This window comes from Felis catus, chromosome D4 (assembly GCF_018350175.1).
Source record: "Felis catus isolate Fca126 chromosome D4, F.catus_Fca126_mat1.0, whole genome shotgun sequence".
Classification (NCBI taxonomy): Eukaryota; Metazoa; Chordata; class Mammalia; order Carnivora; family Felidae; genus Felis; species Felis catus.
In genome coordinates, this window is record NC_058380.1 from 86,943,736 (window position 1) to 86,963,065 (window position 19,330).

The 19,330-nt window shown below is 46.3% G+C and overlaps 1 protein-coding gene across 2 annotated transcripts in view; it reads left to right on the plus strand.

Annotated features, from left to right (window-relative positions):
- The window catches only part of GLE1 (GLE1 RNA export mediator), a 30,938-nt gene extending 15,529 nt beyond the window's left edge, over positions 1-15,409 (plus strand). Inside the window, exons 7-16 of one of the 2 annotated variants that reach the window (XM_003995943.6) lie at positions 3,166-3,394; positions 3,957-4,069; positions 4,231-4,300; positions 7,670-7,812; positions 7,910-8,100; positions 9,280-9,409; positions 10,942-11,046; positions 12,221-12,303; positions 13,208-13,271; positions 14,230-15,409. In XM_003995943.6, coding sequence (XP_003995992.1) covers positions 3,166-3,394; positions 3,957-4,069; positions 4,231-4,300; positions 7,670-7,812; positions 7,910-8,100; positions 9,280-9,409; positions 10,942-11,046; positions 12,221-12,303; positions 13,208-13,271; positions 14,230-14,298 — 1,197 coding nt within the window. In that variant the 3' untranslated portion in view covers positions 14,299-15,409. The other variant, XM_045043933.1, reaches the window with a different exon arrangement.
- Positions 15,410-19,330: the final 3,921 nt, after the last annotated feature.

The following is a 19,330-nucleotide window of genomic DNA, read 5'->3' on the forward strand; positions in this document are numbered from 1 at the left end:
CAGGCTCCAGGCTCTGAGCCATCAGCCCAGAGCCTGACGCGGGGCTCGAACTCATGGACCGTGAGATCGTGACCTGAGCTGAAGCCGGACGCTTAACCGACTGCGCCACCCAGGCGCCCCAAGGAAATGGACAGTCTTAGTGCAGATTTGTTTTCTGATTTAAAAGGAGTGCCTGGAAAAAAAAAAATAATGCTTGCTTACTGTAGAAAATAGCAAGATCATTTGTTAGAGATAATAATCACCATTAGCGTTTTCTTTTTCTTCCCTGACAAGGAGTGTGCATGTGGGGGGTTACCCTTACCCCAAAGTGGACTTTTATACATCCAGAGTTTCTTATCTTAGGTTAAACAAATAATTGTTTATTCTGATTGCAAAATACTTTAGTTCATTCAGTAATATTTTGTTGAACACCTGGTGTGCTATGGTAAAAATTGAAACCTTACGACAATGTATATAGCTTTTTTCCAGTTAACATTGTATTTTGAACACATAATTACTACAATCACTAAAAATATTTTGATGTTTGTTTTTTGTTTTTTTAAAGAATGTTTGTAATGTTTATTTACTTTTAAGAGAGGCGGGGGGGTGGGGTGCAGAGAGAGAAGGAGACACAGAATCTAAAGCAGGCTCCAAGCTCTGAACTGTCAGCACAGAGCCCGATGCAGGGCCTGAACCCACTAACCGGGAGATCATGACCTGAGCCTAAGTCAGACGCTTAATCAACTGAGACATCCGGGTGCCCCTGATGTTTTTAGTTAAAGCAGTGTTAAAAAGTGCCAAGTATTGCCACAACACATGGCAGATATTCGGTATTTGATGAACATGTGGAATTGGATACTTCCCACATGTAATAATACCAAAAAACGATAGAAAAAGACATGCTTAATGTTGAACATTTAAGTTTCTGTGTTTTCACTACCATGCATAGCACTATAGTAATGCCATTCTATATACGTCTTATTTGTATTTCTTTGAGATAAATTTTTAGAAAAGGAATTACTGAAATAATTTTAAGGTTCTTGACTCTTACCCAAAAGTTGTACCAATTCACGTTTTTATGATTTTTATGTTCCTACCCTTAGTTCTTATTTCTTCTCAAGTTTTTGTTTTAAGAAGTCAGTGGAGGGTCTAGTTGGTTAAGCGTCTGACTCTTGATTTCGGCTCAGGTCACGATCTCACGGTTCATGAGTTCAAGCCCCACGTTGGGTGCAGAGATTACTTAAAAATAAAATCTTTAGAAATAAGGGGTGCCTGGCTGGCTCCGTCAGTGGAGCATCCAACTCTTGATCCTGGGATTGTGAGTTTGGGCCCCACGTTGAGCATGGAGCCTGCTGACCCACCTGCCTACATACATAGATGTACACAGTAGTTAATTAATTTATTTAATTAATAAATTGGGAGGCCTCGTTGATTTAACAGGCAAAACTACAAAACACATTTGTAGGGCAATATACAAAATGATGGCAGCACTTCTCGATTCGTCTTACGATTCTGGTGGTCATATTCTAACAAAATAGCACACTGAAAGAAATGGGAACGTCACTCCGGCTTATATGCATTCTCATTTATGAGCAGAAATTCTTAATAAAAGATAAGTAGGGACGTCTGGGTGGCTCAGTTGGTTAAGCGTCCGACTTCAGCTCAGGTCATGATCTCGCTGCTCATGGGTTCGAGCTCCACATCGGGCTCTGTGCTGACAGCTCAGAGCCTGGGGCCTGCTTCGGATTCGGTGTGTGTGTCTCTATCTCTGCCCCTCCCCGCTCATGCTCTGTCTCTCTCTTTCTCAAAAATAAATAATAAGCGTTTATAAATAAATAAACAATGATAAGTTAAGTCAAATTTATCAGCGCCTCAAAACAATAATGTCCTATAACCAAAGAGGTATTATTCTAAGGATAATGAAAAGCTGGATCGATTGTTATGAAGTCTTTTCATGAACTTAATTTCACTAATAGGTTAATGGAGCGAAGTCATATGTTTGTCTTGTTAGATGTTGTAAAAGTATATGCTGAAATTCTACATCCTTTCCTATTAAAAAATAATAGTAAATTAAAAACTAAAATGTGTTCCCGGGGTGCCTGAGTGGCTCAGTCAGTTGAGCGTCCAACTCTTGGTTTTGGTTCAGGTCATGATCTCATAGTTTTGTGAGTTTGAGCCCCACATCACACTCTGCACTGGCAGCACAGAGCCTGTTTGGGATTCTCTCCCCCTCACTCTCTGCCCCTCCCCACTTGTGCTGTCTCTGTCTCTCTCAAAATAAATAAACTTAAAAAAAAATGTTTCTCATGAACATGATAGATTATGTATCCATTTAAGACTACGTTTTAGGGACACCTGGGAGGCTCAGTCAGTTGAGTGTCTTATTGATATGGACTCAGGTCGTGATCTTGGGCTCCTTCCTGAGCGCGGAGTCTGCTTGAGATTCTCTCTTTGTCTGTGTCTCTCTCACTATCTCAAAACAACATTAAAAACATAGACTACATTTTAGACATGCCATTAAAATTGGGAAAGAAATAAAAATGTACCATGTTGCTACAATAGTAACAAATTGTTGATGTCGTTAACATGTTTTAGCCAATAAAATGTAGTAAGACAAAGGAGAAATATTTGAGGAAATGTAATTTGATAACAATATGATTGTCTACCTAGAAAGCCAAGAGTAAAAAGCTCAGAGCTATTAAAATTTTTTTTTAACGTGTATTTATTTTTGAGAGACAGAGCGTGAGCAGGGGAGGGGCAGAGAGAGAGGGAGACACAGAATCCGAAGCAGGCTCCAGGCTCTGAGCTGTTAGCACAGAGCCTGACATGGGGCTTGAACTCACAAACCTCGAGATCATGACCTGAGCCGAAGTCGGACGCTTAACTAACTGAGCCACCCAGGTGCCCCAACATGGTATCATTTTCATCTAGACTGTTGTCACAAGCTTTTAAAGAATTATCCCAGCATTGTTGGTGAGAGCATGGAAAAATCCATACTCTGTGGATGTGATGGTTAATCAGTATTACCTTTAAGAGGACAGGAACGCAGTAGGTATCAGCATGTTGAATGTGGGTACTCCATTGGGTGCAGCAGTTCCAATTTAGCAATGTATTGTGTGAGCTGTGATTCAGCTTCACAGGTGCCTGGGGAATAGACGCTAAGCTCTGCCTCTGTCACCCTGACAGAACGGCTTTCCCACGGCAGAGGACCAGGCTGTGGCTGAGAGAGCCCTGCAGGAAATGCGGGACCTCCTTACAAGCTTGCAGCAGGAGATCGCCAGGGCCTGTGAGGACAAGAGGAGGCAGGATTTGGAGGCCCAGGTAAAGCGGCAAGACTCACACATGCAGCAGGGGCCAGAGGTCCACAGAGAGACCCCAGCTCCCAGCCAGGGCCCAGGAGGGAAACAGAATGAAGGTGGGTGTTGGCGTGGATACGGTCCTTTAGCCCAGAATGTGAAAGGAGACAAGAATATGTTTGAATTTGAATACCGTGTTAAGCTTCAGGACAATTTACCGGAACTGTTAACATAATGTAAAACTCTGTACGTTTACTGAATTACGTTCAGTTTGGTTGGTGCGGAGCCTGACTTCCAGCACTTGCCACGAGGATTTGAAATTCTGTATAATTCTAGTAGATGTATCATCCCAGGTTTTGCTGCTCTGACTTTTTAAAACAAATATTACGCAGCGTATGTTCACTGCATATGTAAGAGAATCAGTCGAGCATAATGGTTGAGAATGCTGGCTTTAGAGCCAGGTCCATGGGAATGTGGTTTTTCTACTTCCTGGCAGTGCGACTTTGGCAAATTGACCTTTCTATGCCTATTTCCTCATGTAGAAAGTGAAGATAATGATGGTGTCTACTTCCTAGGGTCCTTGAAAGCCATTAATACCTATATCAGCTGATTAGAACAGTGCCTGGCTCACGTGAAGTGGTCAGTGAGTACGATTACGAGAGCCTCTCTTCTCTTCCTCAGACCTCCAAGTAAAGGTACAAGACAGTACAATGCGGTGGTACCACCAGCTGCAGGATGTTTCCAGTCAGTGCGTGTTGGCCTTTGAGGAGCTGACCAATAGCAAAGACAGTCAGGTACGGAGGGCTGTAAGTTGCGAGTTGTCTGGGCCTGGGAGTGCTCTGAACAGCCCCGTGTCCCAGAGGAATGTTGCTAGCACGTCACCTTCCCTAATCGTGCTGTCATCTACTCAACTCTTCCGGACACTATTTGCCCTCTCACTGTTCTCTCCTGGCAGGCCAAAAAGGTAAAGATGGACCTCCAGAAAGCTGCCACCATCCCAGTGAGCCAAATCTCCACCATTGCAGGTTGGTCAGAGGAGTTCAGAACATGGCCCTTCGCTTCACTTTGTTATTTTGTACGACTCCACATCTACTCATCCGTAAGGTTCCCGTAGACAGAGTCTGTTCCAACAAATGACATGACGTTGGGTCAGGCACGTGTAAGTTATGTCTTACTCTCTTTTGTTTCCTCTTCAACGTGTAGAAGGCGATCATTACGTGTTTGTTGACTTGATTTATAAATAAGCTATATATCAACAGTAAATTATTTAAGAAGGGTCTTACCTGAAGTTGAAAGTTACTGCTGAAGGGGCGCCTAGGTGGCTCAGTCAGTTGGGGTCTGACTCTTGATTTCGGCTCACGTCATGATCTCCCAGTTTGGGAGTTCGAGCCCCACATTGGGCTCTCTGCTGTCAGCACAGAGCCTGCTTCAGATCTTCTGTCTCCCTCTCTCTCCCCCTCCCCTGCTTGCACTCTCACTCTCTCAAATAAAGTAAACATAAAAAAATATATCACAAGAATCCATATTTAGAAAAAAAAAAGTTACTGCTGAAAACATCACTCAAGGAACCTAGGATGTGACATACATTCTTTGCTTTTGTTCTACAACATGAGCCATTAGCTTATCCAAGCTCGAAACCTGCCTGAATTTTTTTTTTCATGTTTAGTTTTGAGAGAGAGAGAGAGAGAGAGAGAGACAGAGTGTGAGCAGGGATGGGGCAGAGAGAGAGAGAGACACACACAGAATCCAAAGCAGCTCCAGGCTCTGAGCTGTTAGCACAGAGCCCGACATGGCGTTCAAACACACAAGCTGTGGGATCATGACTCGAGCTGAAGTCAGATGCTTAACTGACTGGGCCACCCAGGCTCCCCTAAACCTGCCTTCATACTTTAGAACATCTTCCTTTTCTCTCCAGAGACTGAGCTTTAGATAGTGAGAACCAGACGGGGAAGTCCCTTTTTTCTCTTCATTCGGAAGCAGAGGTTTGTTTTTGTAGAGGTCAAGATGTGGAAGCCTCCAAGTTGCAGGCCATGCTGCCCAGTGGCTGGGGAGCACGAACAGCTGAAAAGCTGCTCTGACTTAGCATGGGTCCCGCTTGCCCTAATTCACTTGTTGCCTGGAAAACGTAGAAAAGTTATAATTCCTGCCCACCAGAGGCCCTGTGATGGAACTTATGTATCACCCCGCTGGTTCTCTCTGGATCAGGACAAGGTATAAATCAATAACCGCATATCACCTCTGGGCTTTAAAGTGCTGTTTCCTTTGCTGGCAACAGCAACAGGGGCGAGGTTGACCTGACAGCCTTACCTCCCCTTCACTGCTGTCCTTAGGGTTGTCCCCAGTCCTGACCCCTCAGCCAACCACAGACCGCTTTGCTTCCTCCTTCAGCGGGAAAATCCAGCGGGTGGGACACTCACATGCCAGCCTTTTCCACACGTACACAACGTGTACCCCTGCCTCTTAGTCCGTGTCTGCATGTGGAGGGAGGCATTGTCCGTGCACGCTTCCCCTTCTGCCTCTGCCTTTGTTCCCCGCTCTCCCATCCCCTTCAAGACTTGCCTCATCGCTTATCACCTAATCTCCTGGTTTCTGCAAAATTACTCCCTTTTACAGGCTCCTTTTCTTTTAAACATGCTGAGTTACTCACATCCTAAAGTATGTTTCCTTTGCTTCAAGATCTGTCTTTTCTAGCCTTCCTCACGTTTCTCTTTGGTCCTGGTGATTATTCCCTTCTCTACGAACTCTGTTCCTTTGGCTTCCATGGCAACATGCATTTCCAGGTTCTCCTTCCACCTCCCTTCCTCCTTTGTGGGCTCCTCAGTCTCCTGTCCCCACCCTAATCCCTAACTGGAGGTGCTTCCCAGGAGTCCACTGTCACCCTTGGTTCCCAGTCCACTACCCTCAGGGCTTCAGATGCTGTCTCTTTGCGGGTGGCTCCCCAGTGTCCCTCTGGTGCGCTCTTTCCTCAGAGCTTCAGAGCCCCTCGCTCTGGCCCCTGGGGGACGTCTGCCGGTGTCTTTCTCCTACCCCACGTTCAGAGTATGCAGACATCAGCTCCCCATCCTCCTTTATGCCTCCTTTTCCCCTGTTTGCTCTCAGGAACCAGAGCACCACTGGCAACTCCGGCACCTTGGCCGGAACCCTGGGAGTCCTCCCCCTGACTGCTCTCTCTGTTTCATTCTCCACATCCGATCAGGCTCTAGTTTTGCTGGTCTTCACTTTTCTGCATATTTCTTGACTATGTTCCCTTTGTCTGCACCATCACTGTGAGTCTTTGAAGAGCCAGATGCAGACTTGCTCTAGAGTTAGTGCTCAGTACATGCTGAATGACTGGGAAAGAAATGATCTCATTCCTGCCTCTTTAAAGGCAGTGGTTAGATTCGGGGCAGAATTTAATCTCTTTGGTGCTGGTGTGGCATATGGGATGTAGGAGGCCATGCCAGCCCTAGGGTTGGGGTGGAGAGGCATGGAGGAAGGAATTGACAGGGAATTTGGCCAGTGGGGTCCTTTGAAACCATCAGTAAAGTAGTACTGAAGTATGACTTAGCAGGAGTGGGTGCTACTATTTTGATAGCTCGTTAAGTTTTGAGTAATGGAGACCAATTCAGATCTGCATAGGCCAAAAAAGAAAAAGACATTTAATCTAAAGATAAAGGGGTGTTTCTCAGAATCTACTGGCAGGAACGGGGCTAGGTCTCAGGAGCTAGAAACCTTCAGACCCTTTTCTTTCATTTTCCTTCTGTACATCTCTTATGTACAGGTAGACCACTGGTCTTTGGTCCACTTGGCAGATGCAAGTCCCCGGTGTTCGTGAGCGTGTGTGTTGCAGGGCCAGCCACCTCCAGGACGTGACTCTGTGAGCTGGCTGATTGGCTCAGCTGGTCTACTCCTAATCAAACTGTAGTCAGTGTGGGCCTGGGGCTTACCGGATCCGGAATACAAATATAGCCGCCAGGAGCCCGCTTCTGTGCATCTGAGGGTGGAGGGCAGGTCCCAGAGGAGGGGGTAGTCACTGAGAGCTGGGAAGATCCTTTAGAACGGTTTTCCTAGAAATGCAAATGACTACTTTAGGGACGCCAGCTGTAGCCCACGGGATCTGTGGCCATTTAACAGCTATGTCCATCCTGTTTATCTCTCTGGTATGTTGATTTCAGAATTTGTTCATTCCCAAATAAGGAATTCCTTTGAAATAGTACCATGCCTTCTGTACTCCTGCATCCGGGACAATATACACCTGCTCGTGTACTTTTCTGCAACAGTATTTTGACGTCAGACTCTGACTTCGTGTGGGGCTGCCTGGCTGGGTTTTCATAGAGGCTTTCTTACTGCAGTGATGAGAAGCAGCGTGGCCTGCGGTTGAATCTTTTAACTGACTTTATCTCTGCCATACCCAGGCTCAAAGCTGAAGGAGATCTTTGACAAGATCCACAACCTGCTCTCCGGAAAACCAGTTCAGTCTGGTGGGCGCTCTGTGTCCGTCACACTTAACCCACAGGGCCTGGATTTTGTCCAGTACAAGCTGGCAGAGAAGTTTGTGGTGAGAAACTTTGTAACCAGAGGTATGGGGATGGGCCTGTGTGCAGCCCTTCTGCTTCTCTCCAGAGTAACCAAGGGTCCCGTCTCTGCTCCCGCAGAAACAAGGAGAGGAGGAGGTGGCCTCTCACCACGAAGCGGCATTCCCCATTGCGGTTGTGGCGTCTGGGATCTGGGAGCTCCACCCCAGGGTGGGCGACCTCATTCTTGCACATCTCCACAGGAAGTGTCCCTACTCAGTTCCCTTCTACCCACCTTTCAAGGAGGGAATGGCTTTGGAAGACTACCAGAGGTGAGGTAGTTTTTCTCCTCACTCACCCTCCCCGGGGTCTGAATAAAATACAGAGAGAATTGGGGTTTGCTCTCCCTCCCTTCACAACTCCTCATATGTACCTTGACCTTCTATCAGAGAATCCAGTGTCTTTCATGCAAACTCGCTGCTTTGGGAATTTGTGGATTCAGCTGGAATAGTCAATATAGTTTAAGGAAAAGAATATTGGATCTAGAATTAGGGGGCGGGAGGGGTCTTAGAATTTGGCCCTGCTTCATCATTTAATAGATTTGCAAAGTGGGGCAGTCATGTAAGCTCTTTGAGCATCATTTTACTTATTTGCAAACGGGGGTCATAACATCCATCTATCCTGTGAGTTTGGGGCTCCTGGCTGGCTCCTTCAGGAGAGTGTGCAACTCTTGATCTTGGGGCTGTGAACTCGAGCCCCACATTGGTGCAGACAATGCTTAAAAACAGAATGTTAAAAAAAAATTTGTGAGTTTACCTCACAAGGCTTATGTGATGATGCACAGATGTGATTGTGGATGTGTGTGCTTTGCAAACAAAGTTTTCTGCAGAGGTAATGATATGTAATCATATGAGAAGAATAATGCTAAAAACGGGTAGAGGCTGCAACTCTTGATCTCAGGGTTGTGATTTCCAGCCCCACATTGGGCCCTAGGCTTACTTAAAAAAATAATAATATAAGGGGCACCTGGGTGGTTCAGTTGGTTGAGTGTCCAACTCTTTAAAAAAATTTTTTTTTAATGTTTATTTTTGAGAGATAGAGTCAGAACATGAGGCTTCAGGCTCTGAGCTGTCAGCACAGAGCCCAATGTTGGGCTCGAACCCATGAGCTGTGAGATGACCTGAGCCCAAGTCGGATGCTTAACCCACTGAGTCACCCAGGTGCCCCCAAAATTAACCGTCTCTTAATTTCGGTTCAGGTCATGATCTTGTAGCTTGTGGGATTGAGCCCTGTGTCAGGTTTTGTGCTGACAGCATGGAGCCTAGTTGGGATTCTCTCTCCCTCTCTCTCTGCCCCTCCCTAACCTCAAAGTAAATAAATATTTAAAGTAACAATACTAATAATAATGCTAAATGTAATAGTACTAGATTGTTTCTTTTAGCCATAAAAAAATAAGTGATTTGTCACCCTCACTTTGGCCTTGTCACATTGAATTTTTTCTTCCCACACAGGACGCTTGGCTACCAAGTGAAGGACTCCAAAGTGGAACAGCAGGACAACTTTCTAAAGCGCATGTCTGGGATGATCCGACTCTACGCCGCCATCATCCAGCTCCGGTGGCCGTATGGAGGCCGACAACAGGTGGTAGAAAAGACTTGCTCTCAAGAGAGAGGCCAGACTGTATTCGTGCATTCTGTCCACAGGGACTATTGCCCTTCTTGCCAAGCGGGCAGTCTGGTTACATGATGATGTATTGTCGCTCCCTAGGTATGTTCTAGAGAAGTTGATGTTAACTATTAGGAAGTTTTGGACTATCAGAACCTTTTGTTCAGTGATTGAGTCAGCTGAGGCTTTAAAGAACTGAGTTTATAAGAGGGCCTGTGAGATGAGAGTCTGTTGTAAACCAGTCATTAAGGTTCTATAGAAGATTCTATTAGATGGAGTGAGTCTAAATGACAGTGTCAGGGCACCTGGGTGCCTCAGTCAGTTGAGTGTCTGACTCTTGATTTCGGCTCGGGTTGTGATCCACGGGTTGTGAGATCGAGCCCCACGTTTGGCTCCACGCTCAGTGCAGAGCCTGCTTCAGATTCTCTCTCTGTCTCTGTCCCTCTTCCCCACTCGTGCTGTCTCTCAAAATAAAAATGACACAGTGTCATTTTATTGTTTATTTATTTCTAAGTAAGCTTTAGGCCCAACGTGGGACTTGAACTCACAACCCTGAGATCAAGAGTTGCTCGCTCTGGGGCACCTGGGTGGCTCAGCTGGTTAAACCTCTGACTTCAGCTCTGGTCGTGATCTCATGGTTCATGAGTTCAAGCCCACTTCAGGCTCTGTGCTGACAGCTCGGAGCCTGGAGCCTGCTTCCGATTCTGTGTCTCCCTCTCTACCCCTCTCTGTCCCCTGTTCACGCTCTGTCTCTCTCAAAAATAAACACTTTTTTAAAAGTTATATTTATTTGAAATAATCTTTACATCCAATGTGGGGCTCAAACTCACGACCCTGAGATCAAGAGTCACATGCTCTTCTGTCGAGCCAGCCAGGCCCCCCCAAAAGTAAATAAACAAACAAACAAAAAAAGGGTCGCTCGCTCTACCGACTGAGTCAGCCAGGCGCCCCGTCACTGTCATTTTAGACCTGGTTGGTGCCTCACATCACAGATGAGCAGATGGAGTCCCAGCGAGCTATAGTGACATAGTCAGTGACAAAGCCACGGCTGGGTTGCAGGTCTTTGACTTGCCAGCTTAGTGCTTTTCTCAAAGGATACAGATTAGAGATGGAGAAGTTAATGTACTCAGAGACCTAAGAGAAGGGAATGTAAGTTGATTGAATCCAAGTTTTTATTGTGTACCTGCTGTGTCCCACGTTCTGTGCTAAAGGTCCCAAGAATAATAAATAAAACCTCTGTATGGATAACTGTTGGTCAGCGGACTCCCTGAAACCAGAGCTGTCAGATGTGGACTGAAGGGATCCTGTAGGCAATGTGTGGGTTCCGTTGTGTTGGGACATTTGAAAACAGAATTTGTTCGGCGTGTGCTGTGTCTGCCCTGCGGCCTGTGCTTGATTGAGATGATCTGGGGGTTCATGTCACTTAGAAATGGCTGGATGATAACCTTGGGAGTTTAGATCTCCGGATACAAGGAGAGCAAATCATGACCAAGTGTCTTCGCTCCCAGATTCACCCTCACGGCTTAAATCATGGCTGGCGCTGGTTGGCACAAATCTTAAATATGGAGCCCCTGTCAGATGTGACAGCCACTCTCCTCTTTGACTTCTTGGAGGTATGTAATGCAGTTATCACACGAGAGGGGGACAGTGGTTGAAGCAGCCTTGTGCCACTGCGTGGCGTGAATCGGGAAGCAGTATGGAAATAGGCTATTGGTGAACAGCATTAGGATCCAGTCTTACACATTTTTTCCCAAGTGCTAAAGACAAACCTGGCTTTTGGGTTTTCTTCCCACTGTGCTTTCCTTCTCTGTGTGGTTGTGTTCTCACTGTAAAGAAAAAACTGTACATCCCAGCACCAGCAAAAAGGGATGTTTGTTTCAAGGATAGAGAAGTGACTCCCAGAACCAAGGGTAGGATGTATGATTGACTCTCATGTGGGCCTGGAACTAGGAACTAGAATGTCACCAGGTACCCAGAGTCCTTTTGGGGCCACACGGTCCTTCTTGTGCTCTTCCCGTAGGCTGCTCATTCTTGTTCCTTAGGCCAGTTTTCTCTAGATCTCTGCACGGTGGAGAAGGTGGCCATCCTGGGCTATAGCCCTCTGCCTCAGTGCGGTCACCTAGTGTAGTGGAACTGGCAGCTCACTTTTGTAATCCCTCATTCCCAGGAGAGCAAATATGATCAACTAGCCTTGGCCACATATCTCCTTCATCCAGAAGGTTCTATACGGTCCTGTCTGCCTATGAAGAGCCACCACTGTAGAGTGAGGGTAAGGGTTTCTGTGGACAGGAGACATTTCTTAAAGGATAAAGGCTTAGGGCACATACCATAACAGATGTGGGCCATCAGGCCTATAATGCCAAATGCTTCCAGTCACCCTGGAGCTTCTGAAGTCACAGGACGTGAGCAGAGACCACGAATAAATTTGAGAACATGGTGGTGCCCTGCTTACTAAGGTTGGGAGGAACACCGCACCTTTGGAAAGGTTTCCATTCAGTAGACTCAAAGAAGAACAATTAAGTTAGACTCACATTCTCTGGTTTGTGAAAATACCTGGTTTCTTGGCTGTCTTATTTCACGGAGGTTTTGTCCTACACAGACAAATGCTTCAGAAGAAGGTTGGGTCTTTCCATTTGTTCCCTTGCTTAGCTAGCCAAGTGGCATTGTGACTGAAACTCTTGGTAGGAGGGAAAGGCAAAGGGCTGGTGTGCTTTATGGGTCTTTGGGTCTCTTGGGTGAGTGTGAATTTGCCTTCTCTTCTCTGATGGTGCCTGTCTTCCCCTGGAGGTGTGTGGGAATGCCCTCATGAAGCAGTACCAGGTACAGTTCTGGAAGATGATACTTCTCATCAAAGAGGACTACTTCCCCAGGTATGTGACCTGTTGAACAGACACCACGGGATTCAGTGAGTAAAACCCATGGTGTCGAATACCCTTGGGTGCCTCTGGGTTTGACTCTGTTAAAAGCAGTTGTATTGGGGCGCCTGGGTGGCTCAGTCAGTTGAGCATCGGACTTCGGCTCAGGTCATGATCTCACAGCCCAGCTCGTGAGTTCGAGCCCCACGTCAGGCTCTGTGCTGACAGCTCAGAGCCTGGAGCCTACTTCAGATTCTGTGTCCCTCACTCTCTGCCCCTCCCCCTCTCTCACTCTGTGTCTGTCTCTCAAAAAAAAAAAAAAGACCATCGTATTAAGTGTGACATCTTCTCCTATCCTTCTTTTTGATATTTGAGTAAGTGCTTTTGAACTCTAGTGAGAGTTTCTTAAACATTATTGGCTAAATGAAAAAATGAGTTAGGAAGATTCTGGATTCAGATACCTGACATGTCTTTAACTCTGTTTTCCAAACTCCTCCAGCTAATCAGGGATGGTGATTACATGTGGTCGTGAATTAAACCCAAAGAGTCAAGCTCCCTTAATCAGGTGGAGAAACTGATCTGTCGGCCAGTTTGCTTGACTGTCATGGCGTCTGCCTCTGGGTGCCCTTCTCATTCCTCTCAACACTGGCATTTCGGGGGGGGAGAGACCTTGGCAGCATCTATCCTGTCTGCTCACAGAGATCTTGGAAAGGAACGTCCTCTCCTTTATCCCCTGGTTTGAAAAGAAGGCTGAGACCATTTGGAAGAATGACAGCATCCTTGGTCCAAAAGACCTCTGCCCAAGTCGTTTGATCTCCCCCTTCTCCCGCTTCCCGTAGATCGGCAGTGCCCCTAACTACTCTAAAAGGGACGGGGAAATCATAGCTGTCACTTGCGTATTGTCTTCCTCTTCCTGCAGGATTGAAGCCATCACAAGCTCAGGACAGATGGGTTCCTTCATACGCCTCAAGCAGTTCTTGGAGGTAAGAGGTCCTTAGATCAACATGTTTCGAGCTGTTGTTGACCTTGAAGGCGCCTGTCTCTGACAAGTCCTGGACCTCTATGCTCTCGGATTACAGTCTCTTCCTATTTTTTTTGAACCCTACTTTTTTGTCCAGGATTCCCCTTAACCTTAAGGGTTGCTGTTTCATCATCCTAGATGTCACTGTCCCTACTGCCTGTGGGGAAGCTATCCTAAGGGATGAATAAAATATCCTTAATGAATCTGGTCTCACTGATACATGTTTTTGTTTTGCGGGATTTTTTTTAGTTTATTTATTTATTTTTGAGAGAGAGAGCATGAGCACAGAAGTGGCAGAGATAGAGGGAGAGAGAATCCTAAGCAGGCTTCACGCTGTCAGAGCCTGCCGTGGGGCTCAAACCCACAGAACCGCGAGATCATGACCTTGCTTAACTGACTGAGCCACCCAGGCGCCCCTCGCTGATACATGTTTTACAGGCTGGCCTGTAAAACAACTGGTTCCTTTCTCAGTGTCTGGCCAGGGGAACTGGGAAATTTGGTCACTTTTTCTCTATGATAAGAGACTACACTTTCAGCCAGACTCCTCCCCTGTTTCTCAGTGCTGAAACCCTCTTTAAAGAGGTTAAGTATGACAGACACCGTAGAAGCCTCTGGTGGGTCTGCCAAGACAGCCCACTGACTTCCACTTTCCAGTAGCCCGAGTGGGCAAACGGGGGTCATGAAGGACAAGGCCGGGCGCTGGGAAACGAGGCGGGGGCAGCATGACCAGCAGCATTCCCCTTGTCCTCTGCTGCAGTTCATACAGAAGCAGAAGTCTTCTGCACCGCCATTGGTCTTTTCCCGGTGTTGACCACTGTCCCGTGGGACTTAAGCTTGCTGTCCCTCAAAGCTTCCAGCTGGTAATTGTGGGAAGGCACGTTACCAGAAAATCATTGTTTTCTCCATCTTTCCCTGACCAGAAATGTTTGCAGCGCAAGGAGATTCCTGTCCCCAAGGGCTTTCTGACCTCCTCCTTCTGGCGTTCCTGATGGCACCCCGGCGCCCACCATCTCTGTTCTGTTGCAGAGGGACAATAATAAAGCAACTGAAAACAGCTGCATTTGGGAGAAGTCATATCAGATTTAGAAATCTACCAACCTGTGCTTTTATATATTTGTACCCATGACTAGGAGAGGAGATCGTTCAGGGGTCCCAGAATCTAGGAGGTCTCTCGTAGGTTGGACAGTCCTTAAGGGATCCACATGACAGAGTAAATGGAATCGGCTTTTCTCACTTCTACAAATATGGTGAGGTGTTTAGTTCTTGGTCTCCTCCTTCATTTCCGTTGTCTCTGCTGTCTTTCAGAAAGTAGGTGGTACCTTAACCATTTCCCTCTGAGCTGAAGTAAGCCCCCCACGCCTACTCCCCCGCCCTCCTGCCCCTCCCCAGAGTACAGGTTAATAGCTGAGGCCCAAATGCTTACATGAAAGTCTGGGCTATGGTGGTTTTGTTTTCTCGGCTTGTGGAGTAATCGTAAATTCAGAGGAAATGCCTGATGCAGACGTGGATTAAGCCCCAAATTGTATCAGAGATAGTTTAGCATCCGGGGTTAGGACTGTTGATACATGTTATATTGAACAGGAAGCACTGTTTGTCCTTTTAATTGGGACTTTGCCCCCTGAAGGACTAGGGGTGCAGGAGCCAGAGCAGGTGTGGGGTTTTGTTTGTTTATTTGTTTGTTTCTGAATTTGAATTAAGTTGAGCTGAGATGGGTTTGCAACACTATACAAGAGCCGAGCATCTACAGGCAATGATTCAGGGATTAAATGAAGGTGTTCGGGAGGAACTGAGAACTGCTTTATAATTGTTTACATGTCCTGAATGAAGAATGATGATAGATTTGCCTGAATAAAGCCACGACAGAAATTCAGAACCCGGCTGTTCAGATAAGAATTGAGATTTGTTTTACAAAAGACTCACTGTCTTTTGTAGTGCAGAGGCAGGGATATACCCCTCTGTACCACCTGTTGTGTGTGGGGATGTGTTTTGGGGAGTGGGGGTATTCCCTGGTACTCCTGAGTGGCTTGAAGTAACACACTCTATGAATTGTTGACTATGGTGCCAAAAAATAAGTAATAAAGCTTGATTTTAAAAAACCCACTGCTGGTTGATGTGACCAATTTCCTTTGCCCTGAGCTGTGTACATCATAGCTGTGTACATGGTCAGGCACAGGCCTAGCTATAGAATGGTATATGTTCCTCCCTATTTTGTCTTCTTGACCTTCACCTAGGAAGATTTTTCTTTCTGTCATTCCTTTTCCGGAATTATGTACCTGACCTTGTTTCATCTAGCAGACATGGAAAAGTACTGAAGTCTTTTCATGTGGATACAACAGAATGAACTCTGGGGAAGGTGTCAGAAGACTTGGTGAATTCACTTTTGGGTTTTGTGCCCTTGGGTGGGTCATTCTCTGAACCTCAGGATCACCACCCCTGCAAAAACACACGACGGGGATTAGTCATGAGATGAGCAGTTTTCAGTGCTCTGTAGCTTCCCAGCCAGTGTGTCGGCACAGGTCTCCTCCGCCTGTGGGGCCTGAGGTGGGCGGAGCCCCCAAGGCCAGTTGTTATTTGCATTTGCCCTCTTACCTGTGCTTTACAGATGGCATTATTGTCTATGTATCATGACAGGAAACAGGTCAGGGAGCACTGACCTAGTGTTGAGTGGACAGGGCCCGGCCCTATAGTCAAGGTCAACATAGGGAGGCTTTGTGCAGATTTTAAATTTTTTTTTTTTTTAACGTTTATTTATTTTTGAGACAGAGAGAGAGACAGAGCATGAATGGGAGAGGGGCAGAGAGAGAGGGAGACACAGAACCGGAAGCAGGCTCCAGGCTCTGAGCCATCAGCCCAGAGCCCGACACGGGGCTCGAACTCACGGACCGTGAGATCGTGACCTGAGCCGAAGTCGGACGCTTAACCGACTGAGCCACCCAGGCGCCCCATGTGCAGATTTTAAAAAGGCATCCCTTCCTTCAAGATGCTACTGCCATCTGCTGGAATAGAACCACGAATCCGTGGTAGCCCAAGGTGCAGGGGGCCTAGAGAGTCTGCACGGCTTTACGTGGAGCCCTAAGAGAATCTCGTGATCCTCTGTACCACAGCGTTTTGGCTATATGTGAGCTATATTGCAGTCCTAGGTACGATCATATACGGGAAAGCTCCAAAAGTGAAAGGTGAAAAATCACCGGACAAAATGATCGCCGAGGGCCGTTCCACTTTGAAAATTTTTTTAATGTTTATTTATTTTTGAGAGAGAGCACGAGGAGGGGAGGGGCAGAGAGATAAGGAGACACAGAATCCGAAGCAGGTGCCTGGCTCCCAGCCGTCAGCACAGAGCCCGACGCGGGGCCCAAACCCATGAACCATGAGATCAGGACTTGAGCCGAAGTCGGACGCTTAACTAACTGAGCCACGCAGAAGCCCCAGGCTGTTTCACTTTGAATCCACTAGTCCACAGAAAACACCTCTCCTGTTATTTGAATGTTCTTTCTCCAGACATGTTTAACAGTCCTGCACATGTCACTTGATGCTTGGAATTCCTGATAGGTTCTCGATGGTAAACCAAGAAAGGAGAGCATTAGGGAAGCCAGGTTTTTGATACTCTGATAGTGTTGCCTTCAGAGATACTGATTGCCAACTGATAGATGCAACCCCTGGTGGCCAGTAGCATCAGATTCCTCTGAGTGGAATACTAAGGCCTGCATCCAGTTTTTAAATTCAAGTACTCACTTGCCTGCTTGCTTCCTTTTAAGCTTGACCTCATTTCTCAGGCTGACTGCCCATATTTTTGTTGTATCATTGTCCTATGTCATTTTTAATGCTTGTTTGTTTTTGAGAGAGAGAGAGAGAGCACGAGCCAGGGAGGGACAGAGAGAGAGGGAGACACAGAATCCGAAGCAGGCTCCAGGCTTCAAGTTGTCAGCACAGAGCCTGACGCGGGGCTCGAACCCGTGAACCTCGAGATCATGACCTGAGCCGAAGTCAGACTCAACCAACTGAGCCACCTAAGTGCCCCATGTCCCTACATCATTTTAAAACAAATTTGATGATGAGTTGAAAATTCCAACAGGAGAGAACCCCTGCACATCCCTTGGATAGAAGAATGGAATTGTTCTGGAGAGTTCCTTCCCCTACTCTTCAAGCTTCCTGCAATGAAAGCGGTGACCTAACTAGGTTTGGATGTCTTATGTCTTAGTGCTAGGCAGCCAAGGGAGCCGCAGAGCTTCATATGGGTGCCTCAACAGGCCTGGCCTCTCACATCCCGTTTTTTCTGTTTTTTGTTTTTAAATGTTTATTCATTTTTGAGAGGGTGTGAGTGGGGGAGGGGCAGAGAGAGAGAGAGGGAGACACACAATCTGAAGCAGGCTCCAGGCTCTGAGCTGTCAGCGCAGAGCCCAACATGGGGCTCGAACTTGTGAATCAGCCAGATCATGACCTGAGCCAAGTCAGACACTTAACTGACTGAGCCACCAAGGCACCCCTAGGCCCCATTTAAAAAAAATAGCATTTATACAGATGATATATTCAAGAAACATTTTTCTTGTAGCTTCTTCAGGATGCTTAACACTAAATGTAGTACATGGTCCTGAATTGGAACCTGTAACAGAAAAAAAAATCTTTGTGTGTTGTCTTATAAAGAACACTTGGTCAATTGGCAAAACTTAAATAGGTCTTACTTTTTTTTTTTTAATGTTTAGTTGTTGGGGGAGGAGGGGATGAGTGGGGGAGGGGCAGAAGAGCCAAAGCAGGCTCCGTGTTGACAGCAGAGAGCCCGATGCAGGGCTTGAACTCATGAACCGTGAGATCATGACCTGAGCTGAAGCCGGACACTTAACTGACTGAGCCACCCAGGCACCCAAAACTTGAATAAGGTCTATGAGTTAGACAGTAGTATTATGTCAAGATCAATTTCCCGATTTTGATCATTATACTGTGGTCATAAAAATGAATATCCTTGGGGCACCTGGGTGGCTTAGTCTATCGAGTGTCCGGCTTCGGCTCAGGTCATGATCTCAGGGTTTGTGAGTTCAAGCCCTGCATCGGGCTCTCTGCTGTCAGTGCAGAGCCTGCCTCCCCACTCACACTGCCCCTTCCCCACTCACACTGTCTCAAAAATAGATAAACATTAAAAAAAAATCCCTGTTCTTAAGAAATACTCATGAAGTATTTGGGAGTAAGTAAATGTGTCTGCAACTTATTCTCAAACAATTCAGGTAGACAATATATGTCTACTGTGTATGTAAGTATACACATACATAGAATAATAAAGCAAATGTGTCCAAAGGTTAACAAATGGGAATCTGTGTGAAAGGTATATGGGATTTCCTTCTATTTTTGTAACTTTTCTGTAAACTTGGAATTATTTCAAAAATAAAAAATCTGGGCACCTGAGCGGCTCAGTCAATTAAGCATCCAACTCTTGATTTCAGCTCAGGTCATGATCTCACGGTTCTGAATTCTAGCCCCAAGTCAGTGTCTGCATCGCGGAGCCTGCTTGGGATTCTCTCTCCCTTTTTCTCTGCCCTTCCCCCACTCATGCTTGATCGCGCACACTTTCTCTCTCTCAAAATAAACAAACTTTAAATTTTTTGAAAAGGTAAAAGGTGAACCTCCCCCTCCCCCCCAAAACTCCAAACAAACAAAAGTCATGGGTACAGTTCTGATGAAGTGACAAAGTCAAGCTCTAGAACCTACAATCCTGAGAACAGGGCTGTGGTGATGGTTACCTTGAAGCCAGCATCTCATAAGCAGGGTGAAAAGTTGAATGAATAGATTTTGCAAAATGCTTCCTACTTCAAGTGAAATAGGTGGCTTGGTAGAAATTTTTTTTTTTAATGTTTATTTTTGAGAGAGCATGAGTAGGGGAAGGGCAGAGAGAGAGACACACAGAATCCAAAGCAAGCTCCAGGCTCTGAGCTGTCAGCACAGAGCCCGACATGAGGCTTGAACCCACAAACTGCGAGATCATGACCTGAGCCAAAGTCAGAAGCTTAACCAACTGAGCCAGCCAAGCGCCCT